The 26,911-nt window shown below is 40.7% G+C and overlaps 1 protein-coding gene across 12 annotated transcripts in view; it reads left to right on the top strand.

Moving 5' to 3' along the window:
- NHSL1 (NHS like 1) overlaps positions 1-26,911 on the top strand; it is a 258,713-nt gene that overhangs the window by 195,820 nt on the left and 35,982 nt on the right. For 10 of the 12 annotated variants that reach the window (XM_048844377.2, XM_048844376.2, XM_048844379.2 and 7 more), the window contains exons 2-3: positions 3,285-3,437; positions 25,612-25,739. In XM_048844377.2, the coding sequence (XP_048700334.2) occupies positions 3,285-3,437; positions 25,612-25,739 (281 nt within the window). Of the gene's footprint in view, positions 1-417; positions 1,174-3,284; positions 3,438-25,611; positions 25,740-26,911 lie in introns of those variants that run through there. The other 2 variants (XM_048844381.2, XM_048844383.2) reach the window with 2 other exon arrangements.

Genomic DNA, 26,911 nt, shown 5'->3' with positions numbered 1-26,911 from the left:
ATATAAAAGTAGATGTGCTTATGTACAGGAATATTTAAAGTCATGAGGTGAAAGTGTATTTCAAAAAGCCTTTTCGGGTCAGGCTCTTGTACTGGTATCATTTGTTGAATTATAGTTTCTTTATTCGACAGAAATCATTTGATTAGCTTATTATTAATTTTATTAATGGAGTTTCCAAGTTGATCCCAATCAGGATAGCTCAGCATGTGACTGAATGAAATTCAACATGTAAGATTGCTGGGCTGTTTCCATTATTGTAATTGTAAGGGGCGGGGAAAAGTATTTTGAGAGCAAGGAAATGCGAAGAAGAATTCTGTGATGGGGACAATTAAAATGCAGGTCTTGGGACATTAGAAAGGGGCGGGGCGGGGGGAAGGGAAGAGAGGTGGGAAAGAAGGGCATCCTGATTTACACGAGAATGCAGCCCTCATTTAGAGCTCCATGGAGATTCAGTTGTAGAGCCTTGCTGCTCATAAATGTTGCCTATGGAATAGGAGGAAGGGATTGGGGGCGTGTTTGGGAAACAATAGTTGAAAGCCTCACTGTCCCAGCCAGTTCAAATTCCGTATACTCACAAGTAGCCTGGGCTATACAAAGGATGGACATGAAAGTATCCACTTTTCTCTCTGGTACACTGTGAAGGATTTTGGAAGATCCTGTCAGAGTAGTGAAAACAGAAGTTATCTACAATTGTCACTGTTTGTGGTAGAGTGAAACCAGGAGAGGAAAACTTGATTTGCTGGAGAGTGAATTGGATGAACGAGCATTGAGTTAAAAAGCCTGATCTTGGTTCAATGCAAATATGAATGATTGGCTTTCTGTTTTCCTTCCTTCACAAGTTGTAACTAGCTGCTCCCAGCCCCCAGGATTATGTTTCAGAAGAAGGCGTTCAGGTTCAAGGATTGTTAATGGTTTCTAACTGCCAGGACAATAAGGCCAACCTCACTGTTGTGCAAAACGAAGGGGGGGCAGGAGGGGGGAACGGGTGTAGGAAGAGACAAAGTTAGTAGGGTTTGCAGAGCTTTGGCAAGTACAAATTGAAAACCAGCCACCTGCTTGTTGCTCCTGTTTTCTATGGGATCTAAACTCCAGGACCACAGATAGACACCTTGGAAATGGTGGTATTCATCAACACAAAGCTGAAATCTTTAATTAAACTTTTCAAGAAGAAGAGTAAGTAGTTGTGTGCATGCAAGTTTTCTTTGTGGAAAGTTGTTGGAATTTTGGTAGGAAAGCTCAATATGTATCTATACTTTATAGAAACCCTTATCGGAAAATCTGTACATTTCTCTTCTCTTTCACTGTTTCAAAATGTGCAGAGGCAGCGTTATGGAAGGCAATGTTCCTGAGCATCTGCTTCTTTGTAAGAGTGAGTGAGTGTTAACTTACTTTGATTTTCTTTGTCCCTCTAAATGGCTTTGAAGAAGCAAAACTTTTTCATTTAATGTAAGCTGTTTGATTATGAGATTTGAAAGCCTCTTTGTGTAACTTGCTGCTCTGTGTATATATCATTATTGCATGCCAAGGTATTACTCTAACATCTTCTGGTAGTCCCAGCTGTACAACTGCTGAACATGTGTAGAAATTTGTTGTCCTGTTTCATTGTGTAATATCATTGTAGTCATAAACTTTTTAAAAAATCATTGAGATACTTGATTTACTTGCATATTTAGCTGGTGAGATTTACTCCTCTGAGACAGGTTAGTTGAGATTGATCTGGCCATCTGAGTGTGTGTAGCACATCTTGGTGGTTTTAATTATCCTCTAGATAAGCAATAGAGTTCTCTTAGTATGGCATTGAGTAGAGTTGGGCAGTAATATGGCTGGTGTCTGTCTTCTTCTCTTATTTTGTAAGGTGAATGCCAGGGGGAGGGGTTCTTTCCTGGTAAGTCAGTCAGTTGAACCTTTTGTTTCCTATAATTCTAGGATGATTGATATTGTGATCAGATACTGAGTGACTTGTCTGTTCATTATCATTTGGATTTGACCTCTGATTAGCAAGGACAGAGAATGCAGCCATACACCATGTCAGCATTATCTGCCCTGCTGCATGAGGTGTTTTCTATCACATCCAGTACAATGAAAGTAGGTACAAGAGGGGAGGGGCCAGGCCACATGGCCAGGCAAATTTGTGAGCAAATGAACAGTGCAACAAACTATTATGAAAACACTTATAAAAGGATCTGACAGAAAACCACAAGGAAATTCAGTTAAAAGCCTCCAAAAATGAGTCGTCTTTTACTGCATTTCTTGTAGCATTCTGTTGTACTGAGATTCTGAAGTTAATTTGTGAGTTCCTTTACTTTGTTTAACTAATCAATGCAATTATTTTACAATTGAAATTATTCTTCTAGGCAGTGTGCTGTAATGAAATCTGTCACTTTTCAGATGTAAGGAAGCTGTCACCTTCACGCTGTGCTTCATAGCCTGTACAGCATCTGTGCCATTATACAAGGCATTACATTTCTAATGCTTAATAATGATACAGTGCTAGGTGGTGTTGCGATATATACTGAGGTAGGAGCTGCATGATTTAAATGCTATTCCCAGCTGCAACAAGAGAGGTAATGAAAACTTGGAAACAGGGAGAAGAGGATGGAGATCAGTTAGGTGATCAGCACAGTTTGGTTGAGTCAGCATAACAGGTGCTTGGGAGACAGGCACAGCTGTAGTTTTTTGCTTTGGAGATTTGGATGCACAGTATGTGCTCTGAAGGACAAATGCTGCTGGAGGGGTGATACCTCAACTGCCCTTTTTCTGTCCCTACAGAGTGAGGGGTAAGACTGTTCAACCACAAAAGTTTATATTGATAGCAAACTTTAGACAACAGCTAAGGTCTGTCTCTCAGGGAAGATAAATTATAAGTAAATATTATGGTGCTGTACTTTTGTTAATTAAGTAGTTGATTTATTACTAGATAATGTTTTTAAAGAATTTTGAACTTGAGAAGTGTTTTATTTTAATATATTTTTATGCAAATGTATTGGCAAGTAAGGTGTGGCCATTGGGATCCTGCCAAGTTACTATTGTGGCCTGGCCAGTATGTGACCAATGTGTGATGCTGTGATGTGTAAAGGCAGTGGGCCAGACTCTGCTCTCACTCATAATGGTGTAAAGCTAGTGTTATCCTATTAAGGTCAATGGAATTGCTGAAGAACCCCAGTCTGTTTTTATATTAGTATCCTCAGTTCCCACTCCTCCCCACCATTTATTCATAATCCTCATTCAGCTGCATTTAATTTGTGCATTACATTCCCTCTCTCTCTCTCTCTCTCTCTTTGCAGCTGTCTCCAACCTAGATGAAGAAAGTAGATGGACAGTCCATTATACTGCTCCCTGGCACCAGCAGGAAAATGTGTTCCTGCCCTCCACGAGGCCACCTTGTGTGGAGGATCTGCATCGCCAAGCCAAGCTGAACCTCAAGTCGGTACTAAGAGGTAAGATGCTGGCAGGAAAGCTGTTGCTAAGAACTTGGAGAGAAATTCAGTAACTTACATGGTTATGTTCTCTGTGCCACTAGAGAGCCTGGCATTGTCCCTAGGCTTTTGATTCTTTAAAAGCATATTTGAGTTTCTTATGCTCCAAAAGAAACAGCTTCTTCTGCAGTCTTAAACAGATGTCAGGTGTGTTGGATGACATTTGCCGGTGGAGGAGGGGAAGTAATTCTTTCTGCCATAGAGAGATGGGTAAATCCCCAGCTTTGCTGCGCTGAATTTGCATATGGAGGGCAGAAAAACTGCCTTAGATGACGTGGTGCCTTTATAAATTCACATCTGCCTTCAGAGCCTTCTTTAAATAATAACTACATCTTAAAGTTCTGAATCAGCCCATTTATTGTCTTAAGAAATAGCCAGGTAGAATTGGCACCTTTGTCATCATTTCTGTTGAAAGTGGTATAGTATTACATGTGATGGAGGATGGCTGCTTTTGAGTAGCTAGCAAAATCAACTTCCAAGGACGCTTTCTGTAGCATAGCTCCTTGTTCACAAACAGTTGCATTAAACTTTTAAGGACTAAATTCTGCTCTCACATACACATGCACAACTCTCAATGAAAGGCAATGGATGTGCAAGTTGCACACTGAAATACACAGTATGGCTCTAAGGTTTTAGGTAAGAATTAGAAACTGTCCTGGAGTTTGAATGAGTTTCTGTGTTAGAAAGAAACTTATAAAAAAAAGCTACCCATTTTTTCTTTAAAATTGTTTACAAAGTAAGTCTCTACAGATGGCTTCTTGCTAGCCTGTCCATGTGTCTATGACCCAGGACTACCATTGCATTATCTTTGGTGTTAGTGGCACTATGTTCTGTTAGTGCAGCCATTTGAACAAGAGCAGTCAATGGAGAAAAGTTTGGAACATCATCTACATGTGGGTGGAAGTAGAGTTTTGAGACAGTCTCAGTATAAAGGAATTAAAAAAAGTTTACCCGTGTGTGTATTATTCAATAAAGACAGTGTCCCTGCACCAAGGTCCCATACCTGCAAAGTGTCAAATCCTTCAACTCCCATTGATTTCAATGGGACCTGAGGACACTAAACACCTCACTGGGTTGGACTTGAGTAAAAGCGCCTTGTGATTTGGTTTGCAGAAAATATTTGTCTGTGTTAGTGGCTTGCCTTTTGAATGCCTAGAAATGTTCTTTTAATACATATAAATGGAGAAACATTTTGTTGCCATATTTTTGTTTTTCTTTCAGTTCTCTTAGCACTTCAGTTAATTGGGTTTCATCATCTCTTGTTTATGCCTTTGACTGTAATTTAATAGGGTACTCTTCACAGCCAACATTATTAGATCACGCATGACTCAGCAAATACCCTGCATGCTCTTAAATTTATGACTGGGTAATATGTTTGTGCAGAACTTTAGCCTTGAACTATCTCTTGTAGAGATAGGCTTACAGTGCACATACAAGACATGCTTGTCAGCTCTTTACAATAGAAAGGCAGTTTCATACTGTAGCTTCAAGAAAATGCTGTTGGTACTTAAATTTTGCACTGTCAAGTCTTAACTACTTGTTCTTCCATTTTCTACCTATCATGTGTCCTGGAAACTTAATGAAAGAAAAATATATGGGCCGAATTCATGCTTACAGTGGCTTTCTTTCAATAGTTACATCAGGGTTGAATTTCCTCTTCTCTCTTTAATAGATTTATATATATAAAACCATATTACAGTGTGAAGTAGGTGCTTTTATGCTCCTCTGCCCAATATATAAGCTTCAAGATACCAACGTAAGTGGGAACTGCTGCTAGCTTTTTCTGTAACTTTTTCTTTAAAATAAATCCTTCAGTGGTAACTGCTAATTACTTATCATAAGCAACCCCGCAAAAACAAATCAGTGTATGCACACAATTGAGGAAACTTCGATAAGGAAAAAGGTTTCAGTTTCACGTTTCTGAGGGCTGGTAATGAACATAAGAAGAAAAAAATTACTTCACATTTACTAGCAAACAAACCAACCAACTTTGAAGCTGTTTTTTAAATTATCTCATCAGTGAGATTTCTGGTCCAAAAGATGAGAAAACAGTGTTAAAGCTGATGTTTGAATATTCTGACTTGCATGACTGAAAGTGAAGGTTCCAATAGCAATATTAAAACTGTCCCATCATGTGTGGGCAATGTTATAGGGTCATAGCAGATCTCTGCAATAATACAAAATGTTACATGTCTCAGGCTTAAAAAAATGTGTGACCCCCTACTAGCTAGAGGCTGATATGAAAGATATGGGGCTGGGAAGTGTTGACAGATCCCTTGGTGATGCTGTAGTTAGCTTCTCCTCCCCTTTTTCAATGTAATAAAGGCAAAGAGTTCTGGAATTCATACTCTGGTGCTGTCCATGTACCTGTCTGGGGCCTTCATTTGTCATATTAGACCTTCACAGGCTGATAAATTTAAGTCCTCACTTTCCTTTTTTCCTGGCTTCTGGCAAGGAGAAGGAGCTTCCTTTCTTTCCTGCAACTCCTCCCTAAGGTAGGAGAGTGATCTCTGCTACTCTGCCCCTCCCCAGAGAGGGGGGGCACAAGCCCTTGTTAGTATTCTGCCATCAGATTGAGGGGGGGGGGGGTGTTGAGATGGTTATCTTAGTTTACATTATCTCTGGATACTGTTAACACATCCTGCCTTGGGCTCATAAAACACACCAAACTGAAGAGCACCACATCAGGTATTTTCAAAGAGTTCAGGCAGGGGGATATTCCTGGACCATGCTAAAAGGTCTTTCACAAAGCCTCTCTCCATTCTCCAGTTAAAGCAAAAATAAAAATTACATTTCATGTTGTAGCTGTTGAATACTCTGTTATACTGGTACCTCAGTACGTTTTTCAGAATCAAAGTGCAAACATTTCCAGTGCACTAAATATAAATTTTCCATGTAGTTTTGTCTCCCTCTTGGGTCATAAAGGGTTTAGGTTTGATAGAAAAATAAACAAATATGTGCACTTTTTCTTACCACTTTCTTCTGCAGGTGCCTGAACCCCTATTACACAGAATTTATCATAAGTTAAAGGAGAAAATTTCTGAGAGATTCCCTTGGTAAAATATTGGCAGTGCATAACTACTCCTCCACCTGTCTCTTGGCTGCCAACATGGAAGGAGATCTCCACTTCACCATCTTTTCCTCAGCCTATGATTTTAGTTTCTCTCCCTGAGAGTAATTCCAAAGCTTCCCCCGCTCTACTCATGATGGCCCAAGTAGGGGCAGGGTGAAACTGACATGAAATTGACACGATGCCTGTCAATTTCACGATGACTGCAGGGCTCTGTGTCAATACAGGGCAAATGAATTGGCCAAAGTCTTGTCAATGATCCTCTGTTGCAGCTTGGGAAAGCCTTGCAGAATTAGGAAGACACCTGTGCATTGGGTCACATTTGGGAGTTTATTAAGTCTAGATATGAGCTTTATTCAACTTAAAGTTCTGCTGAAATTTTTGGCAGAGGACTCATTACTGGCTAGGGTTAGTTTTCTACTCACCACTTCTAGAAGGACAAGTGGATTTTTCAAAGCCTACATATGTGCATTTTTGATTAGAGAATAAACTGCAATTCTTTGCATTATTGTTGTGCTGTATTATTTGTTGAATAACTACCCAAAACTCTGTGATTATGTAGTAAAAGGCCCTAATGAAATGCCATTACATAAGAGCAGAGTTAGGTTGCTATGGAAACCTGGATTCTGAATTTCTTGACTCTGTGATTAAACTTCACTTTTTACATTGTATTAATATTCAAAATGTATAATATTTGTTAAATGTCACAATGTTAAAATGAGGTCTAAGGCAGTCGGACAACTGCTGCCAAAACTACAGGATGTGATGTCATCGGAAAACAACTGATTGTTGTAGTCTGGTGCATGAAAGTGTGTTTGTTCCAGAGAGATCTCCCATCCAAATAATGTTGGGTCCCAGCTTTGTTTAGCCTTAGCTTATGGGATTTCACAATACCACTGCCTACACCATGCCAGTCTGATTCTAGGCTAGTGATTTTTGTGTAGTTTTATTCACTGATGCCCCAATGAATGAAAAATATATATTCAACTCAGGTTACATATAACAAAACAGAAGCAGAGTAGTTGTCACTAAAACCACCTGGTAACATATCAAATATTTGACATTTTTCAAAATAGTAAAAAAACACACAAAAAGGTGGATTGCTGTCAACGTGTTCTCTGGTGTTACCTTTCTAGAGGTAAGTAGGTCAAACCTGCTTAGTTTTTAAAATTATTTAAGGTCATACCTATTCACACTGATATAATTTTAAAAGTTCAGCAGCTTTTAGACATTATGGGGCTGACCAAAAGCCTGGTGATGTGAATGGGAGTCTTTTAATTGATTTTAATGGGCTTTTGATCAGCGCTATGTAAAACACCTGTGATATAGCAGGGCCAGAAGGCAGCAGGAGAATGATATAAGAGAGATATGTAAGTCCCAGGATGAGGAGAAGCCTTATTCCCTGTAGAGGGAAGAAGGGTTTCTATAGATTAATGAAAAGCCCCTGAAGCCAATTGGAGCACCTGTAGCTAGTCACCTGATTAAAAACCCCCTGCTTCAATCAGCTAGGGGAAGGAGTTGGAGCAGAGAGCAGTTTGGAGGAGTTGAAGTAGAGGAGAGTTTGGAGAAGTGCTGTGACTGGCTAGAAGACCAAGACTCTAGGTAAAGAGACACCCGGCTTGTGCAGAGAGAGAGGGCAGGAAGCCCCACAAGCTGAAGAGCAGGAGAGGGAAGTAGCCCAGGGGAAGGAAGCACTAGTTCAAGTGCTGGGACCCGGAGTAGAGGGCTGGCCCAGGTCCCTCCCGCTCCACTACACTTCTCTGGGTTACTAGTGGGACAGTAGATCCCAAGTTCAGGGACAGGAAACTGCGCCATGAACCGCCCCCCCACCCCCACCCCAAGAAGAGGAAGCATGGGACCCATCATAATCATACCAGCAATTTGTGTGACCACAATACACACAATAATAATACTTATACCAGTAGCTTTTTTTAATCGTGTAATCTGCTTGGTATGTAGTACATTTAAAAGTTAAGGAGGGATATTGTTTCATGGAAGGATTGGCATTCAGCAGCGATCTTTACATACATTTCTTGTGCATCTCTTCAGGAAACACATGCACGTGTTTTTATTTGTGTTTTTACCTTGTTTAATTTTATAAACGTAATAATCAGTTTGAGAAACAACATGCAGGTGTATATTCTGTTGTGTTGTATTTAAAATTCTTGCACCCATAAACCACAGCTATGTCTTTCTGAAGTTAAGCAAGGAGAAGACCCAACTTTGCTTGCTTATAAAACTATTTTTAAATATGAGTGTCTCAATCTGGCATCCAGATTTGTTCAAATGAGGTAAATGTGCTAGTCCTCATTTATGATTTCAAGCAGTACATAAGTTCCATATGAAACTTTTAAAACCAAGATGTTTATGTATGATCTGAATTGAAAAAGAAAACCCATGAAATTGACACTGCACATTTTTGTGTTCATTCTCAAGAAATGCTGAATGGATTTTGATGTAGGTGATTTTAAAAACTAAGACGACTTCTAGTCTGAAATCAATACCTGAGAAATTTTCAGCTCATAATCCGTGTGTGTGCTTTTCAGGAAAATTATAAATGGCCTAAAATGAGGCTTTGGAATGGAAGTGCAAGCTCAGTTGAATTTAATAATTAAAAAAAACCCTCATTTCAATTTATTGCTTAACTGTTTAAAAAAAAAAAAGTAGAGTATGGTACCTTGATTACATCATTTATGCCACTGTTTGAGTCAGTCTATTTCCACTGGCCAAATAACCTGTCTCCTCTCTTTCTTGGATGTGAGTGTTTGGCACAACCAAGATCTTGGAATATCCAATAAACCAGATGGGAAGGGGGGATGGGAGGTGGCATCTGATGAAGTGAGCTGTAGCTCACAAAAGCTTATGCTCAAATAAATTGCTTAGTTTCTAAGGTGCCAGAAGTATTCCTTTTCTTTTTACTTATTGCTGTAGTTTCCAGAATCTTCCCATCTCCAGCCCCTTTGATCTATGTGACCAAGAGGCTGTGCAAAGTGGAGGGGTTTGCACCCTACATAATCACCAGAGTTTTCCCTACAGATTTGACCTGTTTTTATGTAAGGTGGTAGTACCTAAAGAATCGTGCACTGTGACCTTCAACCAGTATCAGAGATCAGCAGTATGCAGTAATAATTCTGTTAATAGTAACACAAGCAGTTGTCTTGTATAAAACATAAATTGAAAATAATCCTCAACTAGCTAGTTGATCAATAATTTAAAAATGACCAGCAACAAGGGCAACAGCATGAGACTTGTTAGAATGCATGACCGTGTTACACCTAATTGAACTATGTTGGACTATTCAACAGTGTAATATAATATACCTATCAAAGCTATTTAGAGCAGATAAGCATTTCAGCACAAGCTGAAGATCACCAAATCAGGGCTAAGGTGGGCAAATTGCCTTCCAGAATCAAGGATATGTCACTGAGAAAACCATACAAGTTTGGGTTTAAACCAGAGGGAGATATTGGGAAGGGGAGGGAGAGAAGAGAATTTATACTAAGTGGCTAAGGCCCTGTTTGCAATGAGAAGTTGTCCCAATCCCAGCCAGCACCAGTGTAGCTGCACTGGTGGAAAAAAACAGGTTAGCTCTACTGGTGCAAATCATGGATTTCTTTGTCTACACCTGGGGGTTGCAGTTGCTTCAGTGGTTGACAGTTGATTTCTGGAACTGAGACAAACACTCAGTGTAGACAAAGCTTCAGCTGATCACAGCTGCCCTGATATCATTCAGAGATAGAGGCATCCAGGTTTTGAGTTAGCCAGGGGTTAAATCAGTGGTAACCAACACCTTAAAAGTCACACCAAAGTTGGCCTCATCCAGTGCAGATTGCTGTACAGGGGATAATGTTTCATTACCACCATGTTCTACACTAATTTCCAAATAGATTTAAAGTATAGACCTTTGTAAAAGACTGTACAGTAATCCCACATATAATAGACATATTAAGGATAGGAGGTCCAGTAGACCAACTTCTATGCTATTTGTACACCTCTGCAGAGGCTTCCTGCATAAATCACTGATTTTACATTGCAGTTGTATTGATTCAGGTTATTTGCACACACTGTAGGGCTCAATGCTCCAGGCAGCAGTGTCTATTGTGATTCGTTAGTAATCTTATCTTGTGGGGAACGGGTTTGCTGGCTGTGGCTTCTGTTTTGTCCTGTTAGCCAAGTTCAAGAAATGTCTTTAGCAGCAGTGATTTAAATGTTTCATTTATATTCCAGAAGACATCTGGTTAACGTTATAAAATAAAACCAGATTTCCCAGAAAGCCTTTTAGCATCCCATCCTGAAAGAACGTCTGGACAGGTATGTGTTTACATGTTGTTTTCACCATGCCTCTGCTTGATCACTGTACAGATGAGCAATATTGGGGTCAGCCCCACTGGTGGATAATCCTGCTGAGAAGATTATTGTTTTAACAGTAATCTTGTGTTTCATTAAAGAGCTGCAAAGTAAAGGGGAACCACTTAATATTAACAGGTCTAGTCCAGGTTCACAGAGATGTCAAGATGTGAGCTCCCCCCCAAAGCCTTATTGAAATAAAAGACCATTAAGGGCTAGGCGCAGACCATATGTCCTAGTAAGGCCTTGTTCTTACAAAACCAGGAAATAAAAATCAACTTATTTCTCATTATTTTAGTTTCAATAGTCAAGTTAGTGCCGGTAGCTCTACCCATGTACTCTATCCTTTTTACTCCTTTTGAATTAATTCACAGTACATCTGTTGTTGACTCTGGCAGAGTTCCATAGTCCAATACCCTTTCTGTAAGGAATTAAAAAGGAAAAAAAAGTATTCAAAGGAAATTAGACAAAACTCCACCAAGAATCTAGACTTTACAAGTTGAGTATTGCTTTCATGCTGAGAAATGAGTGCTTACTGGGGCATGCTCAGAATGAAAATCTATAGATTTAGTTAAATAGCACACCATTGGGTGTGAAAATATATAGATTGATTATATTTAGATGGATTACATATGCACAGGGCACGTTATAAGCACCTTACAGTAGAATGCTTGACACGTAGATAAGAAACACTGTCAAAAACCCTACTGAGAAGATTTTTTTTAAATCCTCAAAGACATTTTGTATGTCTGATATTGTTTCACTCAAAGCCCATAGCAATATTCCTCTAATATTCTTAAATCCATTGAGCCTTACCATTTTTCAAATTTGTGTCTGAGTTTGGTGGCATTCATGTAAATCTTATTTTTTAAACCTGTTTCTTGATAGCTTTGTTGACACTGAACTTTTATCACGAATCTTGTATAGGAAGCAGGGAGTGCTAAATAACTTAGGATTTGTCTTGAGTAGGATAAATGTTTTATCGAATACATTTTAAAGTCTAGTGTAGCCAAGGCAGTGTGTACTTTTAACACGTGCTAGCTGGTCTAGTTGAAACCTGGGGGGATGGAGAACCTTAGTTAATACAGTCTAACAACATACCTTTAAATCAGTGGTTCCCAAACTTTAACAGCCCACAAACCCCTTTCACTAAATTGTGAAATCTTGTGAAACCCCTCCTAAAAATGAATATTTCCAGGGATTTAAGTTTAAATTTACTCCACACTCCACAATCTGTGGGGCTCCTGCTGCTGGACCCCGCTGACCGCCCTGGTCAACTGAGCTTGGGCTAGAAATTTAATAGAAATCCCCATAGAAATTTAAATTCGTCCAAGACAAATGGAGATAATCATTTTGAAGTCTCCCCAGTGACAGCTTGTTACAAATGATATTTGTTTGTCTGTTTTAGCTTAGTGCCCTTAGAAAGCTGATTGGGTTTTCTGTACTGGTGAATCATTTAGATGATTCACTCTGCTGGAATTTGCTGGTGTGAAAGGGCCAGGTGAAAGATAAGGATGTAAATACTGTTTAAAAAATTAATCATTTAAATGGTTAAATATATTTCGTTTAAACGGTTAACAGATTTGGCGGCTGGGGCTGATCCCACCAGCCAGCGCGACTGGAGCTGGGGCCTGGGCCGCTTTGGCCAGCGCAGGGTCGCTGGGGCTGGCGGATCGGCCGGCCTGGGGGTTAACAGTTAAGGTGGGTTAACCAGTAAGACTAATGCTTATTGGTTAACATTTTACATCCCTAGTGAAAGAGAAAGAAAAGACACAATGAAAATATTTAAATATGCTGATGATTCGACACATTCAACTGGGAGTCACCTATTGCAGAGCTCTTTCTTCTCAGTCATGTCTGGATCCTTCCTGAAGAATTGAGCAGCAACCCCTTATTTGTCTGAGATACTATACAAGGAACACCCACCTCCCCTTTCCCCATGACATGATGCACTCTAAAACAACCAACTCTCCCCAGTATACATATATTAAATCACTAAGAACGTACACTTTACTGTTGCAGTTGTGATTACAAATCCAAGGAGAGTAGGCTTCATTTAAAGTATCAGCTTTTACTCTCATCTTAAAGCTGGCTGGGATGCATAGTTCGAAGCCTAGCCAAAAGAACAGAGAGCTCTAAGGTGGCTTGACAGCCATTGGAGTGACCGTAATGGACATGAGTCTGAGCTGATGGTCCCAAATTAGTGAGTACAATTATCAACCCAGTCTGCTTCTGAAATTGTGAACTGGAGTGGGGAGAAGAGAAGCAAGGAAGGGACACCAAAAAAAGGGAAGGAAAAGGTTAAAAAAAGGTTACAAAAGGATCTGCTAAAGTGAGCAAGGTGTGTGGGGAATGCTGGGATAGTTGGTGTGTCACAGAGACCAGGCACTTCTATGAGACCATTTAAGCCATGATTTCTTCAGTGAGATTAAATATATTTTGCAGTGTGCGCTCCACTAGCGAAGAAGGTGCTAGCACTGGAATTACTTGATTGGGGATGAAGTGTCACTGAGTTCCAAAGACTAAAGACTCCCTGTTGGACTGACACATGCCAGGAGACAGCTCATTATATGCACTGATGTGGCAAAGTTCTAAACTTGTTAACTTCACTGTACATTGTGGGGAGGGGAAAGTGGTGAGGATGGGAGAAGGGTTGGGTGGGACAAGGAAATATAGTAACTTAAATAAACAGAATATTAACCAAACCATCTAGAGACTGTTGAACAAAAGATTTTTCAGCTAATCTGTTATGGCAGCACATCTGTTGGAATTTCTGACTCAGTAAGAGAAAATTGTTGTCTTCTGTCCAAAATGGGTGCTTTGGATGTATTGTAGATAAAGTTCATGAACTTGCCTTCTAGTCAGTATTGGTCATCAGTGGTGTGGCTCTGCAGCATATTTTAAAGCTAGCTTTGATGTAGAGATTCACTGTGACAGCCCAGTTCTGCAGATGATATGGGGATTTAGACAGGCAAAATGGGACTCGTTGCAAGTTGAATGCATTCTTATGTAATATGTAGACTGGTATCTGTTTGAGGTACTTATATGGCCCCCATTACTGTAATACCTGAGCACATCAAAATTTTTAACATTTATCCTCACACCACCCCTGTGATGTAGGGAAGTGCTGTTATCCCCATTATACACATGGGGAAGTGAGGCCCGGAGAGATTTAAATGACTTGCCAAGGTCACACAGGAACTCCCTAGCGGAGCAGGGAATTAACCCAGGTCTCTGGCTAGTGTCCTAACAACTAGATCGTCCGTCCTCACTAGTTGCAAGCTGTTTAGCTCATTTAGACTAAGGGACATAGTTGCTATATTGGAACATAAACCAGACCCTTCTTTTAATGTCCTATTAAGTATGAGATATTTGTAGAAACCAGTTCTATTGCAGATAATATTTTAGCACTCTGCATCCATACAAAGTGAGAGATAAACAGTATTATCCTCATTTTATAGATGGCATCCAGAGACCAAGTGACTTGTTCAAGGTCTCACAGCAAGTCAGTGGCAGAGTTATGAATATAACCCAGGTCTCTTGACACTCAGCATATGCACAATCCATAAAATCACAGCTGTTTCGGGTATAATGCAGCAATAAATTCAAAAGGTGAAGGTGAACTATTACCACAGAAGTTACTTCTCTGTCTCTAAAATGGAAGTTTATTGCAAAACAGGTAGCCAGTAACAAAAAAGCATAAAGCAACAAACGTCATTTAATCAGTTTGTCTTAAATAGAGATATGCCTTGCACATTTTAATAGGACTGCCATCTTCTTATCAGATGATTTTTAGATACAGTTCTTATGGACGCTAATTTTAAAAAGTTACTTTAATACAAAGTGCTGCTTATAGATGTGACCTATAAAAAGGAGCTTTTTTCTTGGTAGTTTTTTTATTTGTTTGGTTTTTTGCGTAAAATGAGACTGTCTAAGATGTTTAAAATCAACAATAAAGAATTTTTGACTTCAGGGAATAGAATAATTTTTCAGTGATGGGTGTAATGAATAGATAAATGTGGTTTCATATATTGGTCAGCAGATTTATTTCTGTGGTTGACAATTCAGCTGTCTATTACAATTAATAGCCCTTCTCCATGATCCCCCAACCCATCCTTCAGATATAAGTCACAGTGAGAAAGGCTGTGCCAAGAAGTTACCCTGAATTTAGCCAAGCTAATTTTTCAGGCATGCAAATCCAGCTTTCAGCTTGTCACTTGTTCATTTTTTCCTTCAGCAAAAGAGAAGACCTCTAGTACAAAGGCAGCCCCTGTTTGTTCTTTTCCTCCCTCTTCTCTTCTTGGTCCATAGAGCCTCCTCTACTGAGGCAGCTTTGCATAGAGACATCTGCTCTTCCATGCATGCAGTGCTGGTAGAAATTACCCGTGGTCCAGCTGGCATTTAATTTGGGATTTTATCAGTTGGTCTGAAGTTGTACTTGAATTAATTTTCCTTGGATGCAAGACAAGATGCCTGATGGATGCATTTCTGAACAATAATTATTTCTTTTGCTTTACTACCCAAAATGTCTTTTTTTTAATTTTGTAAGTATCCATTGTTAAATTAATTCAGGGAACACAGGCATTTTTACTGCTAACCGATAAATGCTTAAAATATGGAGAACTGGGATTACCTGGATATGGATGTGTATTATATATAGACATACTGGGCTTGGGACTTATGCTGAAACCCTTGCTTTTGCAAGCAAAGTTTACTTACACAAGTAATCCCATTAGGACTATGTTTGTAAGCAATGATCAGGCCTATAACATGTTAGTCTCCAAAGGGTTAAAGTGTAGTATGTACCTGAAGGCACAAAAACAGCACATAAGCTATGTGGGTTTGTGTTAGGTAAAAAAAAAACACATGACAATTTGGGAGATCGTATCTTCTTGGAATTTATAGCAAATATAACTGGAAAATATTCAGAAAATGACTGTAAATCCACATCACTGTTCAGTTCTACTGTCTGTTTAGCTGTTGCTCTACATTGCAGTAAATTTTGCATCACATAAATTTTCAAGGTATGGAGATTAGTTTTAGTTGTTAGAAATTCTGCTGGTATGAAATATTAAGACTGAAACAGAGGAGAAGCTGCACAAAAATCCTTCCCAGCCCTCCCCCCATACATGCACTCTCTTTTGGCATTGAGAAATGCAGTGTCTCTGTCTGACTAGACAGACAGTGCATAAGTTAATCCTGTTTTTTCACAGTAATACCATGTCAAATGAATTAATGAGTATCAAGTCTGTGCCTTCTGTTCACTCAATTGATCTGTGACTCAAATTGTGGTGTAAGAATATGGTCTCAAGTTGTTTGAAATTCAGTAAATTGCCTCTGTATGCACTAGTTACTACTGTGCATTAACTTTTGAGGGTCAGCTACAGTTTGACTTGAGATGTGAGTTGTCTCTAGTACAGAAATGACAAAGGATCTTTTCCAGGTTTATGAGTTTTTCTCTAGCATTTTCATAGGATTGGTCTGGGTACACACCACAAAGGCTGTTAAGAATTTGCAATCAACAGGTCCCGTTGTTCAAGTGGAGTCTGATCTTTAACCCTGTCCAACAGATGCTAATAACATTTAAAGATAAACAGCTCACTTAGTTGTGCAACAATTCTTAGCTCTCTTTTTTTTGGTACAATATTCTGTTATAGGGCTGCACTGAATTCCACTGAAGCCTCGCAGTGAACTCCACTTTGACACACTACACTAATACTATCTACAAAATTCCTCGTCTGAACAACAGCCTTGTATAATGGGGAGAGTACTGTGAACAGCTTACGCACTGTCTGTGACTGGCGCTTGCCGTGCACCAGAATATAACAGTGTGTGTGGTAGTAAAAGGTCCAGCAATCATGAGAAAATGCTTATATATAGCTAAGGCTAAGATTTTGTCATGGATATTTTTAGTAAAAGTCACGAACAGGTCACGGGCAATAATAAAAAATTCAAGGAAGTCCGTGACCTGTCCCTGACTTTTACTAAAAATATCCATGTCAAAATGGGGATCCTGGGGGTCCCCCTTGCCAGCCAGGAGCAGTGGAGGTCTGCCTGCCACCCGCAACAGCCAGGAGCTGCGGGGGGCTCCCACCACCCCAGGCGGCGGGGGTACCCTGCAGCTTCCCGCCTCTGCAGGCAGCGGGGGACCCTGCAGCTCCCAGCCAGTGCTGGCTGAAGTCATGGAGGTCTGTGGAAGTCACGGATTCCGTGACCTCCGTTACGAAATTGCAGCCTTATATATAGCACCGTTGACTGTTTAAAAACATTTCCTTCTGTAATATACCTCCCAGAAACACACCTAACCTTTTTGTTACAAATGTAAAAATGACCTGTCAGCCTTTCAGAGGTTTCTGACCATATTTCTCCCATCACAATTTAAAAATTAATTAATTAAATAAATGAACCCAGTCTGTGTGAACAAAGCAAACAAAACCACCGCAATAACAACCGTTGATAAAGCATGGCTCTTTGACAGGGGTTGAAACTTTTTTTTCCCCTGTTCACACACGCAAGAATAAACCATGTTATAACACCTTCTGACCTTTTAAACACCTAACACCTTTTAAACAGTTATTTTTGTAGTGTAGGGTCTTGAAGCTGTAAATATTACTAACACAAGAAGAGAAACAAGGATCAGCACTGGAAAGATGCTGTATGAGCCTATAAATAAGCATACACAGGTATAGCTACAGTTCCATCAGTTTTGATTAGGAGTTTCTGGTTTCAAGAATTAGAATTGGCTCTACTCTTTTTTTTTTTTTGTCTATCCATCTTCATTTAGTGATGCCCTCACTAACCATGGGAGTTTACAAAGTTATAACTCCAAGAACTTTTTTTAATTATGACAGTGCTTAGGGCTTCTCCAGGGCAGCATTCTCAATCAGTGAGACCATCCTGGAACCAGCCCATGCAGTGTGGCACACACCAGCCTCATGTGCACCCACACCCAAGAGAGCAGAGAGGTGGTACTTTGTGCTGGCTAAGGAGGCTGATTTCTTATTTCCCCAGCCTGCTCCCAACTCCCTGGTCATTCAGGTGGCTGCAGAACGGACATGGCAGCAGCTGCAAAAGTCCGCCCCTCCCAAAAGGTGGCCAAGAGACTGAACCGAATGGGCAGGAAGGTCTTTTCATCCTCATGACTGCAGTTCTGTGTTGCAAACTACCCGGCTCTGCTAGCCAAGTATGATTTTAACACCTACGACAGGCTAGCAGAGTTCAAGGACAAGCTTCTGCTAGAACTCCAGGAGCAGTTCCAGATGCTGGTGAACAAAGTGGCCCTCCAAGGACCGGTGGACGCAGCCAACGCTGCCTCTTGGTCACTAGCCGCCAGCACAGGCATGCACAGGGATTCGTGGCTCCAATCTTCCAGCTTCCCTAGAGAGGTCCAAACTACAATCAGTGACCTCCCATTCGATGAGACCAGTCTCTTCAGGGAGAAGATGGATGAGACCCTGCACTCCCTCAAGGATTCGAGGTCCACGCTGTGTTCCCTTGGCCTCTACGCTCTGGCCCTCTGACACAGACACCAGAAACAACCCTTTCTCCCGTGGCCACACTCATCTTACCCGACGTACGACCAGTGTCCGGAAAAGCTCCCACTTTGGCATCAGTGCTCTGAGGCCTCGCTTCTTCACCTCCGCAATGACCGCTTCCTTGACCCTTTCCCAACCACAGGCAAAGGGCCAGTTTTGACGCTTGGGTCAAGAGCAGTGAACCTCCTTCAGTGCCAAGCGCCGCATGCCAAGTCATTTTCAGGGGCCGTCTTGTCCTATTCACCCACAATTGGGGCAAAATCACCATGGAATTGGGCTCTGGAGATCATCCACCACAGATACTTCATAGAGTTCCTCTCCTTCCCACTTCATGGCCCTCCCACCTGCCTAGTCCTCAGTAGAACTCTATATCTCAGTGATGTACAATGGCTTGATACACAATGCCATGCTCAGTGACCTCTTTGCATGGTGGGGTATGCTCTGCTGGGACCTTTTTGCCTCTTTTGCTCCAGAGGAGCTCTAGGCAAGGGCACTAGAGGTGACACTCTCCTCCTCTCCTCTCCTTCACCATGCCTTTCCTCCCATTCCCCATCTGCCACAAGTTCTTCACAAGATTCACTGGGACAGGGCCACAGACCTCCTCATAGCTCCCTATTGGCCCTGGCAGTTCTGGTTCACCAACCTCCTGAGGCTCTCCACCTGACCACCAGTCTGTCTCTGCACACTCCAGGATCTCCTTACACAAGGTCGGGGCTGACAGTGCCATCCCAATCTGGACATTCTTCACCTCACAGCCTGGTATTTGTATGTGTGTCGAATGTAGAGTGCTCATGCTCTGCCCTGATTTGGCAGATCCTCACCCAAAGCAAGAGGGAATCCACCAGAACCTGCTACTGCTCTAAGTGGAGATGCTTCATAGAGTGGGCCCATTGCCACCAGCACTTTGGGGACACAATGACCATCCTTGACTACCTTCTTGCCCTCAAAGCAGTGGGTCTGGAGTATCAACTCTATTCAAGTACACTTGGCAGCACTTAGCTCCTTTCTCCTGCCAGTGGATGACACCTCTGTCTTTAAACTCCTATCTCTGTGCTCTTCATGAGGTGCTTGCTTATTATGTTTCCACTGGTTGTGAGGTCCACATCTCCATGGGACCTTAATGCTGCTCTTTCTACCTTCAGCAGACCACACCCTGATCCCCTGGTGACATGCTCTCTGACCCACCTCTCTAGGAAAGTGGCATTCTTCGTTGTCATCACTTCGGCCAGATGAGCCACGATGGTAGCCACTCCCCTCCTCCCCGCCATTGTATTTCACAAGAGACTGGTCTCCTTAAGTCTACAGTCCAAATTCCTTCCTAAGGTAATGTCAGAATTTCATCTCAATCAATCCATCCACTTGCCTGTGTTCCATCCAAAACCACAAGCCTGCCCTGCCCTGCCCTGCACTCCCTCAACGCGTCCTGGTGTTCCACCTCCACAGGTTCCTTTCGGAAGTTGCTGAGTCTTTTCATTGACATTGCTGAACAGTTAAAGGGACAGGCCCTCTCGTCCCAACAGGTCTCTAAATGGGTCTCAGTGTGCATTCTTGAGTGCTACAAATGCTCCAACCTCCCTCCTTCCAGCAGAGTAACAGCCCATTCTACATGGGTGCAGACTGCCTCTTCAGCCTCAGTAGTGGATGTGCCATAGCAGGACAACTGCTGGGCAGCAACATGATGCTCTGTCCACACATTTATGGCACGCTATGCCATAATGCATGTGGCAGTAGTGGGTGTGACCATGGGCCATATTGTATTGCAGATGGCAGTTCCATTAGTATCCTCACACCCACCTCTGTGTTGACCACTGCTCGCAAGTCACTCACATGTGGAATACACATAGGGACCATCACTCGAAGAAGAGGAGGTTACTTACCTGTAACTGGAGGTTCTTCAAGTTCTATCTATTCCACTATCTGCCCTCCCTCCCTCTGATTTGGAGAAGAGTATGCAGTCATATGAGGGGAAACTGGTGTGGCATCAACCTGCACTACATCTAATATTCTCGGATGGGAGCACAAGGAGATGCACTATCCCACATGTGGTTCAATGGACACTGCTGGGAAATACTTCCGGATTAGGTGCATGGTGCACGTACGCGCCTACGTGTGGAATACAGATAGGGCCACACATCTCGTAGAACCTCCAGTTATAGATAAGTAACCTCCTCTTTTGTCTTCATCCTCAAGGTTCAACTTTGCATAGTCCTGCCTTCATCTCTGACCTGGCCTTCATTTGCGGCTTCTGCAGCCCTCTGTAGTCTGCCATTGACACAAGCAGCAATATTATCCTTGGTTCCTTCTCTCACAGGCTTCTCTGTGCCTCTTCCCATACTGCATTCTATGTTTGGAATTCCCTGTTTCAATTTATTTACCAAGCCACTTCTCTTGTTGCATTCAAATCCCACAAAAATACTCACTGCTGCTGCAAAGCTTACAGAAAGTGATGGGAGGAAAGGTAACAAAAATCCAAGTAACAATCTCATCGAGAAGTGTACGTGGCCCACTGAGTAACCCATTTTGGACATCCTCTCCTTTTCACACCTTCTCCCTTGGCTGTTTATGGCCCTTACTTGTGTCCTGCTGTACACTTTTCATGGCAGTGACTAAGTTTTACTTGTTTTGTGAGGCACCTACCACATTCCTGGCCACCCAGAAATTTAATAATAATAATCTCTGATGTTATAAATGTGCTAGTTCTCCAGACATCCATCGAGTCTTTGGGCATGGAGAAAACTTTAATTTCCAAAGCCTTAATTTAAAAAAAAAAAAAATCCTTGTCTGTGCCTCCCCACTCAAATAACCTTTTAGTTTTTCCTTATAAATAGACTTATTTGAAATGTTGTGTTTTCCTTTCACAAGAAATGTCAAGATCTTGAAATTACATTCCATTGCAAAATGGAACAAAAAGGCAAAATATAGAAAATTTTTGTGAAATGGAAAATTCCAAAAAGTATCTAATTGGATATGTCAATATGGGAAATTTCAACACCACAATTCAACATGTCGGAAGGATATTTTTCATTAGATTCTCTGATTCAGAAAATCAAAATTATGTCAAAATCAGCCTTTATCTGTGGAAAAGTCTGATTTTGATTAAACCACTTTTCTAACAGGAAAATGTTCCATGTGAAGAATTTTGGACAACTCTACTTACAAATCATACAGAGACTAAAAAACGAATTGTCACAGTTCAGGGCAACTGAAGCTGTATTTGCTCTTTGTGGTCTAGCAAGGGCTACTAACTCTAAACTTGAGACTCCTCAACCATCAACCCCACCCCGACCACGATATTTCCATGCTGCACAGTCTGATCACTATGCTGTGATATTCCCAGCAAAAGACAGACTGTCTAAGCAAGATTGCTGTACTTCCCTCTTCAGAGATGGTACACAATGTAATTGCCAATGGTTAGAAGTTACCACACAGTTCACTCTAAGCAAGCACTTTTATTCTTAAGATAAAAGCATTATAGAGAAAATATATTACAAACAATAAAAGAACCTACGCGCATGCTAATAAGCTTACCAGAGATCACCGCCTAACTCTAACAAGGGCTCATTGCCAGGGGATGCTGTGAATGCCAAAACTATAACTAGATTCAGAAAAGAATGAGATAAGTTCATGGAGGATAGGTCCATCAGTAGCTATTTGTCAAGATGGTCAAGGAGGCAACCCCATGCTCTGGGTATCTCTGAACTCTAACTGCTAGAAGCTAGGACTGGATGATCGTCCCCCTCTATTCGACATTGGTGAGGCCTCATCTGGAGTACTGTGTCCAGTTTTGGGCCCCACACTACAAGAAGGATGTGGATAAATTGGAAAGAGTCCAGCGAAGGGCAACAAAAATGATTAGGGGTCTGGAACAGATGACTTATAAGGAGAGGCTGAGGGAACTGGGATTGTTTAGTCTGCAGAAGAGAAGAATGAGCTGGGGATTTGATAGCTGCTTTCAACTACCTGAGAGGTGGTTCCAGAGAGGATGGTTCTAGACTATTCTCAGTGGTGAAAGAGGACAGGACAAGGAGTAATGGTCTCAAGTTGCAGTGGGGGAGGTTTAGGTTGGATATTAGGAAAAACTTTTTCACTAGGAGAGTGGTGAAACACTGGAATGCGTTGCCTAGGGAGGTGGTGGAATCTCCTTCCTTAAAAGTTTTTAAGGTCAGGCTTGACAAAGCCCTGGCTGGGATGATATAATTGGGGATTGGTCCTGCTTTTGAGCAGGGGGTTGGACTAGATGACCTCCTGAGGTCCCTTCCAACCCTGATATTCTATGATTCTATGACAAGGGATGGATCACTTGATCGTCCTGTTCTGTTCATTCCCTCTGAAGCATCTGCCATGGCCACTGTTGGAAAACCAGATACTTGGCTAGATGGACCCAATATGGCCGTTCTTGTTCTTATGGCTCTGGTTGGTGATTAGTCCTTCCAACACTTCCCTAAGGTTTGGGCCCACCTTGGACTAGAGGTCCTGTCCATTTGCTGGATCAGAGAGAAGGTCCTGAGTCAGTTTTTACTCAAGCTGGTTAATCAAAAATCCTTTCTTTCTCTGTTAGTCTTAGAAAATCCAGTTTGAACCAGTATATGTGAGCATCTCTCCAGGTGGTGGTAGCTCTCTAGATGTGTTTCAACCTGATTGAATTTGTCTAACCACCTCCCCACTATTCTTAGTTCCTGGAGGGCTGTGGTCCCCCGCTTTATGAGATTACATACAATCCCTCAATTATGCATAAACAATTGCATTTTTAATACAGTGTACTCCTAAAATACTTAAACTTAATTCAGTGATGTTTAACTAGGACATTGCAGGAAACTGCCATCTGTCACACTCACAACAACTACAGCCCACACACCTTCTTTATTTTACTTTGCAATTTATCTTTAAAAGCTGCACCTTCTTTTTTTTCGGGGGTAATATTTGGGGTCTGTTGTCTTTTGCAGTATCATCCTACATATTTGTCTTCTTCATCTTAGGTGTTCCCGGTTTAGTTACAGTGAGGTAAAAAGTAGCTGCTCTTGAGGATAGATTGGAACATACTAGCAGAAAGGCCCACTAAACACAGTACCCTGTCTTTATTGTACAAAGCCATGATTTAGCAACCAAGACAATTGTGCGACTTCACAGCAAGAACACCAGACCTTGAACCGGATATGTGGCCTTGTAATATGATGCATTCATGAGGTTCATGGGGCGGGAAAGATCATGTGCCATAATCCTTCCCCCCCCCCCCCCCCAAGTTAATTGTGAAACTTGGTATTGCATTCCATTAAAAACATTGTGATTTAAAACAGGCTTTGTCTCAAGGAATTAGATTCCTGTATTCAGTAAAAGGGCTTTCTGCTTTGGAGGCTGTCTTAGAGTATGATGTTCCTTGCCATCCACAAACTACTTTATGGATATCTTATTGAAAACAGTAGAGGAATCAGTGGGAAAATCTAGATGGTAGAGTATAAGATTTGAGAACCTTCTGAATAAACAGTAAAACAAAGCCAAATTATTCTCTGGTTGCAAGTTGTAATTCCATTTAATGATTCGCCAAGCAAAATTCCTCCTTAAAAGGTGCCCTCAATTCAGAAAAAATGGAAGTTTTTATATATGTGTGTGTGTATATATATATATATAATATACACACGTGTGCTATATATATGTATGTAATATATAATATACACATGCGCGCTCTCTCACTCGCGCGCACACAAAAAAAGAGGTCAAAAGGTAAGGAGTGAAGCAGGCACAAAACTGTTAATTCTCAAAACACCTCTTCTCCAGTAAGTAAGGACAAAAGCTGTTTGCGTCATGACACTGCACACTGTACAGGAGATGTTTGTTACTTAGGTAGAGGTGTAATAAATACTTATTTTTATTTGTGCTTTCCTAATCTCTCAACAGATTCAGATTTCAGTCTCTGGAAATGTAAAACTCACAGTTTGACTGGGCAGATCAGTTTGGTCGTCGCATCTTGAACATTTAATATTTCCTTATGCTCCAGCATCTGTTAATCTTGAGGACAATCACGCTGAATATCAATTAAGAAAAGTACACAGACAGGAGCACAGCTACAGAAATTTTATTCAGGGAAATGAAGTGATACTGGGCTTTTGGCCAATTTGGGTTGTTTTTTTTTATCCCTCCCTCAGTTTTACTCTGTATTCCTTCTCTACATGAAAGACCTCTTCACTTTACACTCTTCCCACGTGGCCTGACAGAGGCTGACCTGAGGGTCTAAGGATCCCTATAATTTGTACTCCTGCCTCTCTTTCTAAAAACACTGTAATGGTTGTGTCTTCCTCAGGCTGGGAGGCTAGATGAATGGTCAATGCCAAAGCCACTTAGCAGATGGTGCTTGAGTAGTGAGCAATATCCTCACTCCAAGTATAGGGCACATTATGGAGGTCTACCAGCCTGGCAAATGAGACCCGCACTGTTGCTAGCATACCTTCATCTTCCGTACTGAAGTACACTGCCATCTGTCAAGACACTGAGCCAGATCACACTTTAAAAAAGTATTCTCTCTTTCTTGCTCTCTCTCTTATTTATAGTATTTCTAGAGCTCCTTTCACCTGAAATAAACTATATCTATCCTATACCTATATGTATAGAGCTTCAAAATAGTATCTTATAATCTGTTTGACAGTGGTAATGTACTGTAGAAGTTTCTATCACCACACTCTAAGTAAATATTATGTATTTTCTTTGTAGGTTTGCTGTACAGTAAAAAAGTAATAGGTATTGGCCTTTGTAATATGCTATCAGTAGATGTGTGTATGTATATATGAACAGATCTACATGTGTAATTCCTATATATAATGTGCATACTGAATGAAAAATAGAATATATGTATGATGTCTGCAGTCTAGTGTTATAATTCATATTAGAAACTGGCCAGAAAAAAAGATTAGGGATGACTACAGACAGATAAGCATCCGTTGTTATTGTACATTACATTACACAGGAATCAAAATGCTTAGTTACAATTAGACTCATATGTATCAAGCTTTATACTACATACATTTATATCAAGTGAGTTTTATGCTTAGAGAGAGAAAAATAAATTGATGTGACACTGATCCCTGTGCCTTTGTTAAACTAGACACTGGATACGAGAGAATGGAAATTAAAATGTTATCTATCTTCTTTTTTTTTGTTTTTGTGTTTTTGTTTCTTCCCCTCCCATGTGCAGAATGTGACAAGCTACGGAGGGATGGCTATCGAAGTTCTCAATATTACTCTCAGGGTCCAACCTTCTCTTCTTCTTCCAGCGCAGCCTGTGGAAGTTACCAAGATGATTATGAAGAAATTGAACAAAAGGTAAGGAATAGGGCTGTCAAACGATTAAAAAAAACACACAATTGCGAGATTAAAAAAAATAGTTGCAATTATTCACAGTTTTAATTGCACTGTTAAACTATATAGAATACCAATTTAAATTCAGCATGGAAGCATGTCCTCTGGAATGGAGACTGACGCACGAAGAGGCGTATAAACGTTTAGCATATCTGGCATGTAAATACCTTGCAATGCTGGCTACAAAAGTGCCGAGCCCGTTCTTACTTCTCACGCCTGTTCTTACTTTCAGGTGCAATTGTAAATAAAAAGCAGGCAGCATTATCTCCTGTAAATGTAAACAAACATGTTTGTCTTAGCGATTGGCTGAACAAGAAGTAGGACTGAGTGGACTTGAAGGCTCTCAAATTCTACATTTGTAAGGTGCACTTACACGATAAATAGATCACACTGTGGTACTTTTGTGAGGTGAATTGAAAAATACTATTTCTTTTCTTTTATCTTTTTTTACAGTGCAAATATTTGTAATCAAAAACAATAATATAAAGTGAACACTGCATACTTTGTATTCTGTGTTGTAATTGAAATCAACATATTTAAAAATGTAAAAAAACATCCAAAATATATTTATTATTATTTTAAATTGGTATTCTATTATTGTTTAACAGTGCGATTAAAACTGTGATTAATCATGGCTGTTTTTTTAATCCAGTTAATTTGTTTTGTGTTAATCGCTTGTGTTAGCTACGATTAATTGACAGCCCTACTAAGGAGGCAGGAGATTGGGAAGAATGCATTAAGCGGACTATAAAACCTGCTCTTCCTATTATTATATAGGCTGAAATTTATAAAGGAGTTTAAGGGAGTTAGATCCCCAACTTTTAATAGCACCTAACTTCTTTAGGCTCTTCTAAAATCCCAGCTCTGACTATATGTATCTATATGTAAATAAAGTTCCCATTGGTGTAATACAAGGATGACAGTGTGAATGGCCTGGTAATGTTCCAGGGAGAAGGTGTATTTTATGTATGAACAATGGCAGCTGTTTTGAAATAGGGTCATGTTAGTTTTTACTAATCTTTTTATGATCAAGTGTAAGGTGGGCCATTAACCCAGGTACACAACATGGCTATGTTCACACAACAACGAGTGCACAGACTTCATACCCTGGTCTAATGTGGTTAAGTTACTCAGTA

This window comes from Caretta caretta, chromosome 3 (assembly GCF_965140235.1).
Source record: "Caretta caretta isolate rCarCar2 chromosome 3, rCarCar1.hap1, whole genome shotgun sequence".
NCBI classification, from domain to species: Eukaryota; Metazoa; Chordata; order Testudines; family Cheloniidae; genus Caretta; species Caretta caretta.
This window is presented reverse-complemented; position numbering and strand designations above follow the sequence as displayed.